Raw genomic sequence first — 19515 nt, 5'->3', positions numbered from 1 at the left:
AGCAATAATGAAGGGGGAGATTGGCTTTAATGACATTATGAGAATCATTATGTTTAATTTATCGCTAATTAATGCTGACAGGTTTCATATGCCTTGCGTTGCTTTCATGTGAGTGTTATGTGCTGTTTTTTTTTTTTTCTTTCTTTTTAATTGTGTGTACACATTCCTCCTCATTCATTCATTTTGATTCTGACGATTTACACAGCTTTCTGTCTTCTAGGTTCCCTCCCCATATGGTCCCACCACATCATACGCTACACACGACGGGCATTCCGCATCCGGCCATAGTCACACCAACAGTCAAACAGGAATCGTCCCAGAGTGACGTCGGCTCACTCCATAGCTCGTAAGTGTTGCTGTTTTTCTCACTTCTTCGTTGCCGCAGTGTTCTGCAAGCCTGTTGCAGCTACTGGGTAGTGGTCTTCTCCCTAAGGTTGGCCTCGTTTGGTTTGACTCCAGCCAATACCCAGGCTGTGTGGGCTCTGCCTCCCTTACAAAGATAGAGAGAGTGCACGGTGGCAGAATCTCACTGCACCACCGCGGGTTAGAACAGAACTGTTTTCTGTGTGTGTACTTGGATACACTGGGATTTGCAACCACTTCCCTGCCCCCTAACCCTGTACTTGAACATTTGGAGCTTTGTTCTGCAAGCGGGAGAAAAGCCTGCCGAGGTGAAGACAGCAACCATGTGCTTTCCTCTCTGGCTTGGGAAAATTGTGTATTTGTGAAACTTGAGGAAGTGATTGCAAAATCCCTCCCTTCCCCCAACCCCTCCCCAAGCTATTTTCATTCCATTTTCCGGGGTAGAGAAGACTAAAAACATGGTTTTTCATCCAAAACTGCAAGACTTGGGGGTTAGGAGACAAGGAGATACGCGCTCTGCCATGGAGGAAGTTGGACCACTACCTTGTTTATTGGGTTGTGTCTGTTTTGTCTGTCTCCAGAAAGCATCAGGACTCCAAAAAGGAAGAAGAAAAGAAGAAGCCCCACATAAAGAAACCTCTTAATGCATTCATGTTGTATATGAAGGAAATGAGAGCAAAGGTCGTAGCTGAGTGCACGTTGAAAGAAAGCGCGGCCATCAACCAGATCCTTGGGCGGAGGGTAGGTGATGCCCTTCTCAGGGAGAAGTGGGGGGTGGGTGGTGAGGGACCAGAGTGCAGCAGGTCAGGTGGCAGAATGTCTCTGTCCCCATTTCTTTGGAGAATTCTTGCCCTTCAGCCACATTCTGAGTCCTCGAATGACCTTCATGGAGTCAGGACTAGTTATTCTGCACTCAGATAGCATTCAGAACAGCCACAGCCATACTCTTCCCCCACCCGAGAGAGTGAGTAAATGACAGAATGACATAGATAACAAATCAAGTTTTGTCTAAATATTCCTGTTAGTGCCAGGACCCAGCAAACAGTCAGTACGTACAGATTATACCATTTCTGGATAGACTCAACCAAAAAAACAGCAGCATTTATTCCCTGACCTTGGCTTAGTGTATGATGTTCTTTCATGCTTTTCTGTTTGTTCATGTCTTTCTCATCTGCACCCCACATCCCCTCCAGTGGCACGCACTGTCCAGAGAAGAGCAAGCGAAATACTATGAGCTGGCCCGGAAGGAGCGACAGCTTCATATGCAGCTGTACCCCGGCTGGTCCGCGCGGGATAACTATGTAGGTGGATCGTTTTCCTTAGGATAAGAGTCTGTAGAGCTGTGTTGTGCGTCTATATGGACAAAGAAAACAGGACCTGCCACTTGACTGGGGTGGGCCTCAGGAGCATCCAGTCTGCCCACTTTGAGGACCAGTAGCATCTTCCTGGATCACTAAAGTGCAGGGAGGGGCTTCCAGTATGGATGGTTCGATCAGCTCGCAGTCATTCTTCGGGGTGGAGAGAGGAGGCTGCAGTCCCATTGTTCCAGCTCAGGACCAATGAGGTTGATTTGGTGCTTGTCTGCTTCCTAGAGGAGGCAAGGCTCTAGGATACACCCAGAGGACCTTATGTTCTGAATTAGGTTCCTCAGGCTCCTCAGCAGTGATCAGTGGTATGGCCTAGGGAAGACCTGTGGGAGGTGTGGAGGAACAGAATTTAATTCCTCCCAGGTCTTTCAGCAGGCCCTTTACCCTTAAGAAGGAAAAAGAAAACTATTGCTTTGTGCCATGGTGCAGTAGAAGTTAGAAGCCTATTTCATCCTGAGAAGAGCATGATGGGAATATCCCTGAAAGCAGCCAGAGGAAGTCAGCCTTTGGCAGGATGCATGGACTGACTCTGGGCCCAGCAGGGGCAGGGAAAAGTGTACTGTGTGGTGTGTGTGATCCTGGGCTCTGTGTTGGCTACAGGATCTGCCTAGTCCTCTCTTGGGTTGTAGGAAACACCATGGTATGATTGTTTTTACTAATTGCAGTGGTTGTGACCCCACGATTCCTCTCCTCCCATGAGCACACTGTCTTCCAGAGACTCCTGTCCACTCTTAGGGGAAAACCAAAACTTGTCTTAAGGCCAGCACAGGCCTCTCATCCCCTTCCTGTCAATGTCTTAGAACCGTGGATGGTTACTTTTCCAGTTACTTTTGACTCTCCCACTGGCATCATCCGCGGTGAAGCAGCTCTACGTTTGGGGGTTGAGGTCATTAAATTATTACTGAACTGAGTGTGCACTTACCGTGCACAAGTTATTACAGGGATTCAGAGTTAAGTCGGACATCTTTACTCCCTCAGAACTTAGCATCCGCCAGGAGATCGCAAACATCTGCGGGCCTATGTTCCTGAGGAGGAGCTGCTTCTGCCTGCTCTGATGAGTGATTTCAGGCCTCCTTCCTCTTTCTTCTCATACTTTTAAACCCGTGCTTGCAGTGCAGACGAGGGAGAAGGGAGGTGCCCCTGGCCATCTTTCTCGAGGCCCTGCCCCCCTAACTGGCAGCGCTAGACTGTGCTCCTCCTGGGAATTGAATCAGGAAGGAGTGCTGGCACCTCTTGGATGGCGCGTGTGTTCTACTGAGAGAGCCCTTGTCGCTGACAGATGGGCTTGCACGGGGTCTCCACTGCTTGGGACCTTTCTGTTTGTCCCCAGCATGTGTGCAGTGGGGAAGCCTTTCTTCTGGAGCTGAAAGGAAGAGGATGAGAAAGTGAATGCTCTCCTACAGGCTTGCTGTTCACCCCCACCTGACCCTGAGGTGGAGATTTCCAGCAGCAGGCAGGCTCCATAGCCTCCACGTACACAACCATATCATTTCAGGAAAGCTGCTCTCCTGTTTTCAGGTCAGAAGTTCTTAGAGTTCATCTTGAGCTTCTACCTGCTACAGACCCAATTCTTTGAGTAATCTAGAATGATACCACAGAGCGGAATTCAGCTTCTCTGTAGAGATCATATCCCCGATAGACATTTTGGGTCATAGTAGGGCCTTCATGTACAGCTGTGCAGGGCGTGCACTGCACAACTCTAGAGTATGTCATTTACACTGGGGTCTATGTGAATGGTGCCCCCTGGAGTTGTGCAGGGTGAAATCTCTACAAAGGTACAAGGCAGACTGTGATAGCTTCAAAAGAATACCGTGTTTGACTTGCCTCAGAGTCGTTTAGAGAAAGTATTGCTCGAGGCTTTTTGTGACATACTTTCTGGGTTTCAGAAGGGCTGTGAGGCACTCAAAATGGCTTTAGCTCAGTTTTAAATTTGGAAGATGGTTTGGTATAATAAGGGAACTCCTGAGACGATTTGAGGTTTAGAGATCTGGATTTAGGGCTCTAGGAACTTTATCTCTTGTAAGAGGTACTTAGATTCCTATTACAATGACTCATTACACATGGGTGTGAACACACACACTCACACTCACTCCTTCCTTTTATGCACTAGGGAACACTGGGACTAAGAACCGCAGCATTGAAGCTTTTATGGGTTTGAATGTGGTAGCAACTTACTAGTATTTTTTTTTTTTTTTAATTAACTTGACATGGGAGTTTCCGTAAATTACTTTGGTCATTGTAAACTCCAAAAGGTTCTTCTGGAAAATATTTCCTGAGCTCGCCTCATGCCTCTTTCACATTCCTGCTTTTCCAGCCAACTGGTAACGGAAGACTTTATGTCTCTACCTTCGGAAAACAGAATTGAGTGAAAACAGCCACATTTGGGTTGTCAGACTTGGCACATTCTCTAGAGACCAAGAGAAAAAAATCTTGAGTCCCACAGTGGTATCTAACCCCTGGGGTTATATTTGACATTGTTTCCTTTCTAACCCTCTACACTAGGTAAAGGATAGAGGTCCCATGCCATTTGCTCACCTGAGTTTCTTTTCTTCCACCGCTATATTAGGCCCTTTCTTTCTTCTGTGACATTTAAGGGGGTAGTAGGGTGGCCACCTCCCTGGAGACGCATCTTCCTCTTCACTAAGCTTAGGGTTTATCCACTTTCTCATGTCTTCTTTTTATTAAAACACAGTCCCTGTCCTCCGGAAGTCTCTGGTCTAAATGAGAACTTCTTCAGTAGTCACCATCTCTATGCTATATCCTAAAGGGACAGCTTCCTTGTGGGTAGAGGAATTTCCAGATGCCTCCACAGTGTATTGCAAGGAACTGGAAATGGAGATGCTTTTTCACACGTGGCTGAGAAGCCCTTGTCTATGGGGATGCTGATACTCCATGAAGTTAACACATTTCTGTGCCCGGTTTTTATGAATACTTCAGGCTCCTAAATGAACTGAAACTAGGCCCATCTGCCTGTTCCAGGACAGCCAGGTGGCACTTTGCCCCTCACGTGGGAGAGGCGCGGGCATGGAGATGGTCTGTTGCAGGCCCATGAGATGCCAGCTTCATGATAAAGCACGTGAAGTCCTTTTAAAAGAAATTATACGTGAAGGGACATAGCACGTTTCAATAAGAGCCCTGAACAGAAGGCCAAAACAAAGCTCCCAAGTGGCACAGGCCCCTTGACCTCATAGAAGAGACAGGCCATTTCTACAACAGATGGCCCTCAGCCCTAGGGTGGAGCCTAAGCTTGGTGGCATCACCGAGCTTGAGGTTCTCCTGACAGAGCCTAATGTGTTCTCGAGTTCCTCCCTTCCTCCCTTCCTCCCTTCCTCCCTTCCTCCCGTCCTCCCTCCTTCCCTCCTTCCCTCTCCCTTCCTCCCTTCCTCCCGTCCTCCCTCCTTCCCTCCTTCCCTCTTCCTTCCTTCCTTCCTTCCTTCCTTCCTTCCTCCCTTCCTCCCTTCCTCCCTTCCTCCCTCCTTCCCTCCTTCCCTCTTCCTTCCTTCCTTCCTTCCTTCCTTCCTTCCTTCCTTCCTTCCTTCCTCCCTTCCTCCCTTCCTCCCTTCCTCCCTTCCTCCCTTCCTCCCTCCTTCCCTCCTTCCCTCTTCCTTCCTTCCTTCCTCCCTTCCTCCCTTCCTCCCTTCCTCCCTCCCTTCCTCCCTTCCTCCCTTCCTCCCTTCCTCCCTTCCTTCCCTTTTTTCTGAGATGGAGTCTTGTTCTGTCGCCAGGCTGGAGTGCAGTAGCACAATCTCAGCTCACTGCAAGCTCCGCCTCCCAGGTTCACGCCATTCTCCTGCCTTAGCCTCCCGAGTAGCTGGGACTACAGGCACGTGCCACCATGCCCAGCAAATTTTTTGTATTTTTAGTAGAGATGGGGTTTCACCATGTTGGCCAGGATGGCCTCGATCTCTTTACCTTGTGATCTGCCCGCCTTGGCCTCCCAAAGTGTTGGGATTACAGGCATGAGCCACTACGCCCAGACCTCAAGTTTCTTTCTACCTGTCATTGTCTTTTTCTCTTCTGAGCTGACATCAACATATTGTGAGAAGCTTTAGGCGAAGGCAACTTTTAGCTGTTCTGAAACATATAGAAATGTAAGACCATTTCATTTCGATGTATGCCAGGCAACTACTTCATCTGGGCAGGACTATGAGGGGAGGGAGAACTAGTTCAATCCGGAATGAGGCAGTCACCCTCTCCTGAATTCCCCCCAGTCCCATTCCACATTTGCAACCTCGAGCAGATGGTCAGGATACCAAGAAGGATCAGGTTGGAGAATATGAAAGACTCTATGCAGTTCATCCCCTAAACCCCTCACTGAAAGAGCTTCCTTGGAGGGTAGGCATTAAACATGCAGGCAGCAGAGCTTTGTGGTTGAGGGCTTTGGAGCCAAGACCACCTGAGTTCTCTCCTGGCCCCACGACTTGCTAGACGTGTGGCCCTGGCAAAGTTACCTAACTCCTCAGTGTTCTCCTCTGTGAGACTGGAATGGCGGTAATACCTGTTGAAGAGGATCGTTGTGAGGATTAAAATGAGTCCATCTGCGTAGCACACCTAGAATCATGCCTGGCACCTGGCATAGGCTCAATACATGTACCCATTCTCGGGAGGAATCGTATCCTCATTGTGTCAGCTAGAAGAGAATTGAGGGAACGTCTTTCTTACAGATGTCCACTCAGCAGGTTTTTGTTTGTTTGGTTTGTTTTCTTGTTTGTTTGTTTTTAAACAGAGTTTCACTCTTGTCACCCAGGCTGGTGTGCAGTAGCATGATCTTGGCTCACTGCAACCTCCGCCTTCCGGGTTCAGGCGATTCTCCTGCCTCAGCCTCCCGAGTAGCTGGGGCTACAGGCATGCACCACCATGCCCGGCTAATTTTGTGTTTTTAGTAGAGGCGGGTGTTTCACCATGTTGGCCAGACTGGTCTTGAACTCCTGACCTCAGGTGATCCTCCCACCTTGGCCTCTCAAAGTGCCAGGCTTATAGGCATCAGCCACTGCTCCCAGCCCACTCAGCAGTTGTGAAAGGAGCCCATACGATTCCTGGTCCTATTTTACCCTTTTCCCCCACATCTTTAAAAACCAGCTCTAAGAGAAGCCCCTGCTAAAGCTTTCATTCTCTTCATTGAGAATGGGACCCTTTGGCATTCATAAGTAAGAGCTGTGAGCAGGTCAGGCAGGGCAGCCCTTGAAGCTGGTGCAGCCATGACCACCTTCATGTGCTCCTCAAAGATGGACTCTCAGACTGCTTGCAATGTCGTCATCCCACTCCTCTCCGAATCTTCCTCGTGCAGTCCCCCCTTCCCTTTTATGGATCCAATGCTGTGGGTCAGGTTTGACAATGGACATAGGTATATGAGAAATGAGAGCTTCCCTTCACCACCCGCCAATCCCTTCTTTTCTCCTAAGAAGGGCGTGTCCCTCCAGCTGGGGTACAATGCAAGGGCATTTGGCTTGAAGCGGGGTTGGAGGTTGGACAAATACCGGGAGTTGATGTGGATGGAGATGGCAGTATGGTCACTTCCTCCTGCCTTCTCCTTCCAGGTGCGCCCAGACACTCTTCTCACGTCTGTTTCTTGCAATAATTCCCTGTGTTTTGTCTGTTCATCTAGGGAAAGAAGAAGAAGAGGAAAAGGGACAAGCAGCCGGGAGAGACCAATGGTAAGTGACAATCATCAGGTTAGAGGAAGAAGCCGTAGCCTGAGGACCACCCTTTTATGTTAGGTTTCCATCTGGGGGAGGCAGGAGAAATTCAAGGCCAGGACATTGTGGGGGAACCCTTCTTAGCCAGCCTTTTTGTTTATGCATTTTAATTAATTGCTTCATGACTGCCCTTTTAAAGCTAGTAACATCCATTGTTGCATGAAAAGCACATTGTAATTCTAGTGGAATGTGTTTTAAAATAACTGCAAAGCCTATAACTGGAGAGCAAGCGGTAGGCATGCCTATGCCGGGATTTATACAGTCTGCTTATTTTGTATGTGCCTGAGAAGGAATGAGGAGGGGGCGGGGCTTAGGGGAGTAGGAGGGGGTGTGTGTGAGTGTTTGATATTAACTGGGCTGTTCCTGAATGTTCTGATGCATGCCTTTACAGTGGTAAATTACACCCATTTTAAATTAAGGAGGTTTGTCATTCTCTAGAAGAAATTAGAAATACTGCATAGGCAATCTCAGAGGTCCCTTGGAGAAGGCCAGGCTTTTACAAACAAACAAAACAAAAATTTTGAAGGCTTTGTATAATTTGTTCTTTTTTTTCAGAACACAGCGAATGTTTCCTAAATCCTTGCCTTTCACTTCCTCCGATTACAGGTGCTAATGTCATTTTGAGTCATTAAAATAGTTGATAAACTGTTTTTTAATTTTTCTTGCCATTATAGTTTTATTAACATTTAAACACGTATGACATTTGAACATTCTATAAAGTGACCATCAACACAGTTTCGTATGTTTCGGTAGATTTTTTTTTTTTTCAGTTGCTTCTGTTTTTTTTTTTTTTTTAATTTAATTTAACCTTTGTTTTGTTTCTTTATTTATTTTTTCCCATAACAGTTGTTTAAGCAGTGATGACAGTGATTTAGAGTTGAACTAACTGTGCAAATTGAATATGCAGTATTTCTTTAAAAGAGACTGGTTAAAAAAAAATGGAAGGAATTCAGTAATAAACCTCCTTAATCTAATGGCATTTTTTTCATTGCTCCCACTAAGTTTTCTCACGCAAGCATGCATCCGCAGTATGATTATTTTTTCCTTTGCTTTTTTTTATTTTAGTTTTTTTCTTCCTTTTGCTTTTCTGCTCATAATTTGCAAATCCACTAGCATTTTACTGACTGTGCCTGCTTAAATGCTGCTATGAGCTTCTAACTAACTCCTAACAGCTCATTCACACAGCCTGTTTACCTTTATCTGTTCCTCTCTTAATAATTAATGAAAATAGATTTTAAAAGAAAAGACGAACATTCCAAAAGCTGCAATATCCCAGTACCACAACCCTTTTCTTTCTTTATTTCTTTCTATTTTGTTTCATTTTGTTCTGTTTTTATTTGTAATTTTTTTCTTTTTTTAAACTATTGTATTCTGAGAAGAAAAAAGCATGTTACAAACTTAACTCCCTCCTTCGCTTTATTTTCTTCTTTAAGAAAAAAAATTGAGAGAAAAAAAGGGAAAGCAGAACTAAAAGAGGAAAAATATTTAAAAGAGTTCTTCCGTGTCTAACTTCCCTTTGTCAGCTCGAACCAAATCTGAGAGACAGTCCTTAAAGAAGGGATACTGCAGCTTTATTTGCAACAGCTAATTTCAAAAGTTGAATAAGAATGTGATTTTTACCTTTTTTTTTTTTTAATTAAAGAAAGTTAAAAAACTAAAGTCAATATTTTGCAATTAGTAACCAGGTCATTGATTTATTCCCTTTTTTATTTTTATTTTTTTCTTATTTGTATCTTTCTCTTCCCCCCCTCCCTCCCTCTCTCTCTCTCTCTCTTTTTTTCTCTCTCTCTCCCTTTCTCCCATGTTCTCCTCCTCTGCTCGCTTCTCTCTTGAACTCATTCAGACCTGAGCGCTCCTAAGAAATGCCGAGCGCGCTTTGGCCTTGATCAACAGAATAACTGGTGCGGCCCTTGCAGGTGTGTATAGTTTTCCAGATTCGCTGTGCTGGTTTGCAGCTGGTCTATTCCATCCTCTCCCCCTTCTCTGGCCTGTTGCTTTGTAGCTCTGTGTGTGGATCTCAGGAGACACAGGGGAGTGGGACACTGCCAAGTGTATGGGCTCTATGAGGGATGTGCTTGTTCTCCTGCTGCTGCCAGCCAAAATGCCACTGTAAAACAGCATCACTCATGCCTCCTCGGGTCAGCGACAACAAACCTTAGCGCGCCCCCTCCCAGGCAATGTTACCTGCCAACCCCTGTCCCTTCCTTGTGACAGCCCAGGATCGGAATCCTGGCCTAGGTAGAAGCAAATGACGTCACCTTCTCCCCTCCTCTTCTCTCTCTCTTTTTATTTATTTATTTTTTTTTCATTGTTGTTTTTTGGTTTCTGGTTGTTGTTTTGTGTGTGTGTGTTTTATTGTTTTATTTTATTTTTTTTCTTTTGACTCATAGAAGTCCTTTCCTTTCATGTCCTTGGTGAGGGAAGATTATCAAGTAGAACCAAGGTGATAGAGAAGAAAAGGAAGCGGTAGCTGAGATTTCACATCCAACTGAGCACGACCCACCATTGTGTTGTATTTTTTGTGTTTACCTTATGCTAACAGATGCAAATACTCCAAAGAAGTGTCGGGCACTGTTCGGGCTTGACCGACAGACTTTATGGTGCAAACCGTGCAGGTATATTACCACTGCGAGGCCTTTGGGAAAATCAAAGCATTCTGTCCTTCCGGTACCTTAGCGTGATAATTTATTTTGACCTCGTTCCCATCTACCTCCCCTCTGGCATCAATGACTAATGATCCTCATTCTTCAAAATTTCCTTGCTAATTTTATGCCGTTTCCTCTCCCCACTTTCTCTTTCTCTCTTTCCCCGCTGCTCTCGTCAGTAACATCCCTGGTGGCAGGACTGAGACCACAGCCTTAACAAACAAGGAGGGGCATTTATCTTTTTGCTTTGAAAGCCAGCATCCTGGAGCTGGTCCGGCCCTATGAATGCCTCGGTGGCCCGGGTACTGAGCACAGAGAGCCACCCTTTCCAAAGGTTTGAATGAGTTAACACTTGGCAGCAATTGCATTCCCGTGCACATAAGAGTCGAGACATATGGAGAAGGGTTCTGGGGTAGGCTTCTTCTTTCCCTTTTTCTTTTTCCTTTTTGGTTGTTTTATGTTTAAAAAACCACATGTCTGTACAGAGGAGCTTGGTTAGCTGACATTGTTTTACAGTGCTGAAAAAGAAGCGTGGCATTGAACGGCATGCACCAGCTAAAGGGCTGCAAGCAGTGAGTCATGCGGTCTCAGACTGCAGCGTTCCTAGGCCTGCAGAATTAACAAAATACGTGTATATATATAGCACTGGTTCCAAAACGAATCAGAATAGCCCAGAAGTGTCCAAATTAAGCACCCATGTTCCACCTGCAGGTCTCCATCCAGCCTGCATTCTCAGGGAAAGCGTAGGTACTTCCTTCTTGGTGGAGGGATACCGACTAGCTCCTGTCTCATTTCCTTTCCTTTAATGACCACCTTTGGTTAAATTTGTTGTTTCTTTGTTCTGATACAAGCAGTCTTTGAATTTGGAATATTATGATGGTAGGTATTTCAACACCCCAAACACGCTTCCCTGTTTGTAGTGCCTCCCTCGTCACGTGTCCCTCCCCTTCATGACTTTGCCATGTGCTCCGTGTTTAGACGTTAGATCAGATGTGCATCCCATTACGTGCATGCCCACGAGTCTCTTGTGTCTCTTCCCCCCTTTTCTGATGCCAATACGAGAGATCGGTGAAGTGCCTCATGTTGACCCCAGCACATTAGAGGAGTGAGGGCCTGAGAGTCTTCCCTGAGAGGGAGCCACACAGACAGCCCTCTGCCCATAGGAGAGGAATCCCCAGGCATTCTGTGAGATGGGAGTGTTCACAGAGCCGACAAATGTCCCTTTGACACAGTCCTGGGGTCTTCTCTGCATAACAGAAAGGAGTTTTGTGACAAAGTTGATGGAGGAGGTTAGGTATTTAATTAGGACTAGCCAGGGAGGGCAGGGACTCTGTTGAGCAGTGAATTTGTCAACATTTTACTTGTACCAGGTGGGAAGATAACTAGCTGTGGAAGCCTGTTCTGAGATGCCCTGCCATGGCCAAATGACTGGTGAACCACAAGGGTCACTAAAAGAGAGGGTTTCTCATGATGTGTAGAAATATACAACTGACACTATTGTGTGTGCCTCACAATAAGGCCAGTTCAGGTACCTGGTTTGTTTATTAATGGGGTGAGTAGTGGTTTATGAATCCTCTTTTTTTGTTTTGGAAGCAGTTGCTGCAAGTCAGACTTTTTGTTTCTTGAAGTTATTCCTAACATTGACCCAAACGTATGTCCCCCATTTGGACATAGCTTACACCTTGCTTACAGCCTGGGTGTATCTTCAGAGCCCAGAATTTTATTGATATATTAAAAAAAAAAAAAAAAAATCTGCCAACCCAAAACTTTTGTAGCTGCTTCCTGTTTGAGCAGCATGGTTTTCTAAAACGCATCTTGGAGGGGCTGTCAGTATGGTAGCGTTTCTGCTGCAGATGCTGAGCTCCTGGTCCTAGGTGCCAGAGTTCCCCAGGTCCCCGTCTCCACCTGGTTTTGTTTCCAGTCTCAGCAGTGTTCAGACTTTCCCGGCAGACGTTTTTCTTCGTTGGTGACTTTTCTATACCATGGAATGATGAGCAAATGCATTTCTGCTGTCTTTGAGGGACGTTATTCCAAAACAGGATCAGGAAAAACCTTTAGTTTCCTTCCAGAATAAATAAGAAGCTAGAAAGGGGTTTTTAAGAGGCCACTCTGAATCGAGGTGAAGCCTAGGTTGGGGGTGCTAAGAGTATGGGTTACCTTCCCCCTTTTGCTCAACTTTTCCTTTTAACGTGGCTGTGGCCACCCCTGGCTTGATGCTGAAACCCAAGGACAAAATGTACTTAAAAAAAAAAGGGGGGGGGGGAAAGAAAAGAAGTTGCCAACTGAGGCATTTTCTGACTTGTCAGAAGTGTGTGTGCGTGCCAGCTGCCCTGTGCTCAGCCACCTTAGAAGACCCATCGCTCTGTCGCCATAGTCTTCATGTCCCGTGTTGCAGATGCCCCTCTCATTCCTGTGATCTGGAAACTTCCACGTCATGAGGGTGGGAGGGGTGAGGAAAGTACCAGAACGCTCCTAGCCAATCAGGGCTCCTAGCTTGCCACACAAGGTTTCTAGTTTTATTTGACATTTGTGGACATTTTAACAAGATGCTGTTTTGAGCCCACCAAGTTGCTTTTCCCATCTTTTCACTCTGCCCTAATATAGCATGGAATGCTGCTTGGTGCCGTTCCCTTGTCTTCCTGGTTGTTCTCCCCACTTCTTTCCTTCTCCCTTTCCTTTCCTCTCTCTGTTTTTCTCTGTTGCTTTCTCAGTTTTGCTTATGCGCCCCCCCCACCTCCTTTCCTTCTCCCATTTTTAAAATGCATGGACATCTTAGTTTTTTGAGCATGTTTTGATCTGCAGGCTAAGGTGGTTTAAAACTCTGAGAGGCTTAATTATTTATCTTGGTTTCTGGGATGGAAGCAGAACCCATAGTCTATTTACTCTCTCCCAGGGAGAAAAAGGAACCTTGCCAAATTGAGGCTGACAGGGGGTGGTGCTTGCTCCCCTAGAGTTCCTTCTGACCCAGAGGGAACAGACAGACACCTGAGGCCACTAGCCCCCATGAATCTCAGCCTCTGGGAGGCAGGGAGGACTGAGCATGCTCCCTTAAACCCCTCCCCTCCTTCCCTGCCTTCCTGCCATCTTGCTGAGTCCAAACCCCATGCACACAGGGGCAGGATCAGACAGCTCTGGGGCACAGACCGAGAGGAGGAACTCAGCACACCCTTCCTTTCCAAGGCCAGTGACATTGTCTGACAGTGGTTGCCTTCAAGCAGGCAGCATCTTGGTTGCTTCCAGCAGCAGAAAGCTGGCCAGCGCTTACACACGTGTTTCTGGTTGGAGTGTTATCAGCCATGGTTCTGACAATATTCTAGGGTCCTTAGATGAGCACACTTCCTGTATCTGCATTATTTTTATAGCATTAGTGGGGTTGATCCCCAGGCTCACCTTTGCTTACCAAATACCATCCCATCAGACTGGGATTAATGGGAGGAGAAGCTTTGAAGTCACATGCTCAATTTCTTGAGTTGATTTTCCCCGACCTCATCCTTTGATGCTAAGCAAGAAAGGTTCTGAAATTCTCATTCCTATTTCTTACATGAATGAGTAGTGAAGAGGGGAGATGCTGGTTTTGGTGTAGGGCAAAATTAGTCTTTCTGGTTTAAACACGCACGATAACCCAAACCCAGGAAGGTCCATGCTGCGATTCCCTGGCACTTCTTCTTTGTTGTCACTTTGGTGACCGGCTTGTGCTGCACCCTCCATTGACTGGCCTCGGCATATTGACAAGGGCAGGATGCCCCTCCATCCATCCCATCCCCACCATCTCTCCTTCCAACCTTCTCACTATGGGGTGGGGGAGGGGAAAGCCCCAAATCTTAAAAAAAAAAAAAAGGTAAAAAAAATCAAGTTTGAATCTTAATTTAATCCACAACCTGCAGGCCATACAACCAGTTATTCTTGTTCCTTTGAATCATTTTCTGTTTTTCTTATTCTTCCCCCTCCCCCACCTTTGTTTATCCTCTTCTACCTGTTTTTGGTGATTTCTTTTTTTTTGTTTGTTTTTTGTTTTTTTTTTTTGTTTTTTTTTTTTTAAAGTTTATTTTGTTTTATTTTTGTTTCCCTTCCTCCCTTCTCACCTGATTCTGACCTCTCTTGATTTGGTGTGGTTCTTAACAGACAAGCCCGAAAGCTCTCTGGGCGCCAGCAGCCTCATGGTGGTGGTGTGTTAAAACCTTTAAGCCTCTTGCTAGCGCTGCCTTCAGCTATGTGGGCTCAACAGTGAGCATTTTGAGAGTTTCATATTGATACGAGGCGGCTGGGGAAGGAGCTCTGTCTTTCTCTTTTAAACACACACACTCACACACAGACATCACTGGGGGATGGGGGTGGTAGTGGTGGGAATGGGGGTGAAGGGCCGAGGAAACTTGATGGGAAAGTGAGGGACTGTCTAAGCCAAAAGAGCTTTTCAGTTCATGTCAATTTGGACAAAGCCACTTGCTGGCAAATAGATGCCACTGTCTGCAGGTGGCCACCTCCATGCTGCTGTCGTACATTTGGGCAGGGTGGGGCCGTGGGTGTTTAGTAGGGGTTGGGGGAAGCAGGTAGAGAGTTCAGACTCTTTAAATATGTGGTTTACCAGAACAGGCTTAGATCTGGGCACCGTGAAGTGAGCGACCCAGCCCCGGGGGGGGCGCCACCGTAATTGTCCTCGGACCATTGGGCATGCCACCTCTGTGGGACATCCCTTAGGTGACCTCAGCTTGGGTGTGAGCAGTTAGGTAACTATCTCCCTTGGCATCTTTGCCCTCTATTCACAGATAACTCTCTCCCCTGTTTCTAGGAGAAAAAAAAAGTGCGTTCGCTACATACAAGGTGAAGGCAGCTGCCTCAGCCCACCCTCTTCAGATGGAAGCTTACTAGATTCGCCTCCCCCCTCCCCCAACCTGCTAGGCTCCCCTCCCCGAGACGCCAAGTCACAGACTGAGCAGACCCAGCCTCTGTCGCTGTCCCTGAAGCCCGACCCCCTGGCCCACCTGTCCATGATGCCTCCGCCGCCCGCCCTCCTGCTCGCCGAGGCCACCCACAAGGCCTCCGCCCTCTGTCCCAACGGGGCCCTGGACCTGCCCCCAACCGCTTTGCAGCCTGCCGCCCCCTCCTCATCAGTTGCACAGCCGTCGACTTCTTCCTTACATTCCCACAGCTCCCTGGCCGGGACCCAGCCCCAGCCGCTGTCGCTCGTCACCAAGTCTTTAGAATAGCTTTAGCGTCGTGAACCCCAGTCGCTTTGTTTATGGTTTTGTTTCACTTTTCTTTATTTGGCCCCCCTCCCCCCCACCTTGAAAGGTTTTGTTTTGTACTCTCTTAATTTTGTGCCACGTGGCTACATTAGTTGATGTTTATCGAGTTCATTGGTCAATATTTGACCCATTCTTATTTCAATTTCTCCTTTTAAATATGTAGATGAGAGAAGAACCTCATGATTCTACCAAAATTTTTATCAACAGCTGTTTAAAGTCTTTGTAGCGTTTAAAAAATATATATATATACATAACTGTTATGTAGTTCGGATAGCTTAGTTTTAAAAGACTGATTAAAAAACAAAAAGAAAAAAAAAGAAGCAATTTTGAAGCAGCCCTCCAGAAGGAGTTGGTTCTGTATTATTTGTATTAAATACGAGCTTGCGAACCAATCATTTTACATCTGGTTTTTAAACCGTAAGGGCACCACGAATGCAGTGCCATTACTTTTTTGTTTTTTTTTTCTGTGTGAAACAACTTTTATTGTGATGTTACTTGTTATTGTTTAAATGTACAGAAACAAAGGGTAAAAATGTGTTAATATACCTTGTTCCATGGTGGTGTTCTTTTGGGGGGAGGGGATGCTACTCAACACTTAATAGAATCACAATGCTGTTGGGCCAGTAGTATTTATTGCTTTAGAGATTGCTTGTCGTACCTGTATGTCGTCCCTTTTAAAATATGTTTTCCTTTTTCTTGAAACTGTATAAAGTTTTTTTTCCCCCTTAGCATAAGCATCTTATATATAACAACTCATTTGTACAAGGTTTTTAAGTTTATATATAAAATGTGTATATATATTTTTGTTTCCCTTTTTGACTTTTTTTTTTTTTTTTTTTTTTTTTGCTGTATGAAACCCAGTTGTCACCAAATGGACATTAATAGTTGCATTAAGGATCAGTAGCATTAACAAAAGTTGCTTTAAAAGCCATTATGTAAAACAAGACTTGAAAATGAGTGAGGGAATTTTAGCGACACTGTCTGAGCAGCAGTGGGAACCATCTTTTTCCCCTTTGAACTCCCAGTGGGATGCCCTACCCTGCGCCCTTAGGGCCTGGACTGACCGTGTGCAGAACTTTACGTGCCAAAATTCTCAGTGAATTTAGCTTTCTCCCTCTTTTTGATGCTGTAATTTTTGTTCATCATGTTTTGCTGTGATGTTACATAGGTAGATTTGTATGTAGTTTTAATGTCACCTATAACAAAATGTGTTTGGTAGCAGATTGTCCAGAAAGCATTTTAAATGAAGAGGTATAAACCCTTAAGGGCCAAAATTCTGTATATTAGATTACTCTTACACGAAAAACCGGCTGCCGCTTTTATGTACACATATTACATACGAGTAGGCAGCAGACTTTAAAACTAAAAAAAATCTAGGCATGTTGATGTTGCAGACTGCTGTATAAAGCTGAAACCTGTTCATTCAGTGCCATTGTAGTTGACATGAAGCGATTGTAAACCTGTCTCCGATTTTTCTCTGGTTTATTAAAATGCTAACTATAACATTTTTTGTGAATACTTTGAATGTTTCCTAACAGTTGTGATGTTACTGTTCCGTTTTATGCTCTTATTCCAAGTTCATTTTTAATGGTTTGGAAGCCATTTTTGTAATGAATAAATGTTCATGCTGTACAGTATCTGTAGCATGCCGTTCTGGATTAATAAAAGCAACTTAGTCTGTGCAGATAAAGGCTGGTCACGTGTTTCTGTGATTTGGATTTTTATCTCTAGGGAAACTGGACCTACCGTAAGCAAGAAAAACATATTCCCAAGTTGGAACTTGACCATACAGTTAGCGTGTAGGTGATGACTTAGGTACCAGAATGTGGTTTTGGACTCTTGTGAGGGGTTGCTCCCCTCCCCTCCATCCTGGTGGACCATTTGGTGCACCTTGTGTATCTGGTTTGCGTAATGTGTCGTTTGCAATGAAGATGGTCAGTATCAAACGGGATCCTTGGCGTGTGTCTTCCCCTGTACTATTTCACTGTGCCATCCCCAGTAGTTTATTGCTGAAAGCAAAGCACAGTTACAGAGTAAATGTCACTTTTTGGGGGGCTATAAACCAGTTTCTCTGACATATCCTACTCATCCTCTCACAGTATCAAGCAGAAAGAATTTAATTCTGGTGAATGAGACTTAGTCCACCAAGAGTGCACTTAAGAAACCACCTCCTTAGCAGTGAAGGATCATGAATGTGACAGCATCCTAACCTCCAAGAGTTGCGTGCAGGGAGAGATGCAAGGGTGTCAAACTGCCCTTTCTCTAGCAATGAGCCATTATTGAGTAAGCAGCTTTTTAGAAAATTGGATTAAGGTGATGCACTGAAAGGTGTGTGTGGAAGCGCCTTGCTGTGTGTGGGATCCAAGTGTTTTGGCTGTACCCTGGTAAGAGCACAAGTTCATCACCATCACTGAGCAGGGGCCACGATACAGATCTTCCTAAGGTTTCCCCTGGATTTCATTTCCCTTGCTGACTAGCTGGATGGATGGACACATTGTTCCATTTATCTAGGACATCTATACCTTCAAAGGATGATGATTTCAATGGGCATGGAACTGTTCGTGTTGCCGTTGTGGTTACTTAAGGTGAGCACAGTGTAGCATCAAGGACTTAAAAGCCCCTCGGAAACTGCTTTGCTCAAGCAAGTTTTTGTTCTGTAAAATCTCAGCATTTTGTTTTTGCTTTGCTTTGTATTCCCAGGGAGGAGTGTTTCTGGTTGTCCTTCCTCATTTTATTTTGCACACTGGGCCGAGTGACCTTTGAAAACACAAATAAGAACAGTATCTGTTATTCGTGGCAGTGTGCCAAGCCGTTTATGTGCATTTTCTCATTTAATCCGAACACTACCACCTAAGGTAGACATTCTTCTCCCCTGCCACCCTCTGCTTCATTTTCTGAAAATGGATTTAGGAACTGAGGGTTTTAGGTGCCTTGTCTAAGGCCACACAGGAGGTGGTGGCGCTGGGATTTAAATTCAGATCTGACTCCGGGCTCCTGCTCATAACACGAAGTTCTGCCGCCTCACATAATACAGACGGCCCTTCCCCTCCAAAACACAAGTGAGGGAACCGTCCTTTCAGAGGATTTTCTTGATTGCCCTACCTTCTCTGCCTCACACACTCGCTCACTCTCTTTCCTCTCTAGCTGTACTACAGAGTTAAGCTTACCTAAAAGCGTTTTTGCTCTTCCTGCCTGGAAAACAACCCCTCATGCTTCAGGTCTTGGCGAAGGCATCCCTTTGTTGGGGGAGATGGTCCAGAGCCCTCGAGAGTTGCCCGTCTCCCTCCTGTGTGGTCTTTCAGGCCTCTGTCTTCTGGTCTCCTTTGACTCACTAACTATCATCGTGAAAGGGGCTGTCATCTGCTTAGGTCACTCCAGCCTCACCGTGTTTCTCAACCTCAGAACTCATGACATTTTGGGCCAGATAATTGTTAGCTGTGGGGGCCTGACCTCTGCATTGTTGGATGTTAACACCCCTGGCCTCCACCCACTAGATAACCTGTCAGCCCTTGCCCTCCCACCAGTCGTGACAGTCAGAAACATCTCCAGATATCGCCAGATGTCCCCTGGGAGGCAAAATCACCCCCAGTTGAAAACCATTTCTCTAGAGAGCCCTCCAGGATGACAGGATTGTGACTCGTGTCCCTGCTGCATGCTAGGGTCTTGGTTTAGTGCTGGGCACACAGTGGGGTGCTCGATATACATTTTTTGAAGGAAAGAAGGAATGAGATTGGCCAACTCAACACCCGTATTGTGGGAGGCAGCAAAATGGAAACTTTACATGAGGCTTCCAAATTTTGTGTTCTCACAACTTTCAGGGTGGTGCTGACCTTCTTAATCCTTTTGGCCATGCTGGGATGTAACTCACTGCCCTTGTTACAAAGGCCAGAAAAAAGGGCAGGGGGGTCAGTCCCTCTGCTGTCAGCCAGCCAAGTGCCGATCTCTCCAAAAATCAAAATAGAGGTCACCGAGTCACACGCTTGCCTGCCTTAACAACACCTGGTTGATACTTGGAGGATCCTTCCACCCACGACAACTTCCTTTCCCCCAGGCCTGTGTTCTCAGCAGCCCGAGCTCTGGTCTCCCAAATGCCCAGCCAAGTCTTTGCCCTTCAGCGCTTCCTCTCTCTGATTTTCTTCCTACCTCAAGAGTTTCTTTTCAAACTGAGCATCCTCTAATTTCATCTGTAAGAGTGGATCTG

At 45.9% G+C, this 19515-nt stretch overlaps 1 protein-coding gene across 50 annotated transcripts in view; it reads left to right on the top strand.

The window, feature by feature from the left end:
* The window catches only part of LOC105467983 (transcription factor 7 like 2), a 218729-nt gene extending 201704 nt beyond the window's left edge, over positions 1 to 17025 (top strand). For 4 of the 50 annotated variants that reach the window (XM_071069102.1, XM_071069100.1, XM_024788169.2 and 1 more), the window contains 7 exons: positions 206 to 346; positions 945 to 1104; positions 1557 to 1664; positions 7336 to 7384; positions 7982 to 8032; positions 9270 to 9342; positions 14858 to 17024. In XM_071069102.1, coding sequence (XP_070925203.1) covers positions 206 to 346; positions 945 to 1104; positions 1557 to 1664; positions 7336 to 7384; positions 7982 to 8032; positions 9270 to 9342; positions 14858 to 15275 — 1000 coding nt within the window. In that variant the 3' untranslated portion in view covers positions 15276 to 17024. Of the gene's footprint in view, positions 1 to 205; positions 347 to 944; positions 1105 to 1556; positions 1665 to 7335; positions 7385 to 7981; positions 8033 to 9269; positions 9343 to 9968; positions 10952 to 14857 lie in introns of those variants that run through there. The other 46 variants (XM_071069110.1, XM_071069109.1, XM_071069112.1 and 43 more) reach the window with 27 other exon arrangements.
* The last annotated feature ends 2490 nt before the right edge of the window (positions 17026 to 19515 follow it).

The sequence above is a fragment of the Macaca nemestrina genome, chromosome 9, assembly GCF_043159975.1.
Source record: "Macaca nemestrina isolate mMacNem1 chromosome 9, mMacNem.hap1, whole genome shotgun sequence".
NCBI classification, from domain to species: Eukaryota; Metazoa; Chordata; class Mammalia; order Primates; family Cercopithecidae; genus Macaca; species Macaca nemestrina.
Note: the sequence above shows the minus strand (reverse complement) of the source record. Positions and strands in the feature narration are given on the sequence as shown.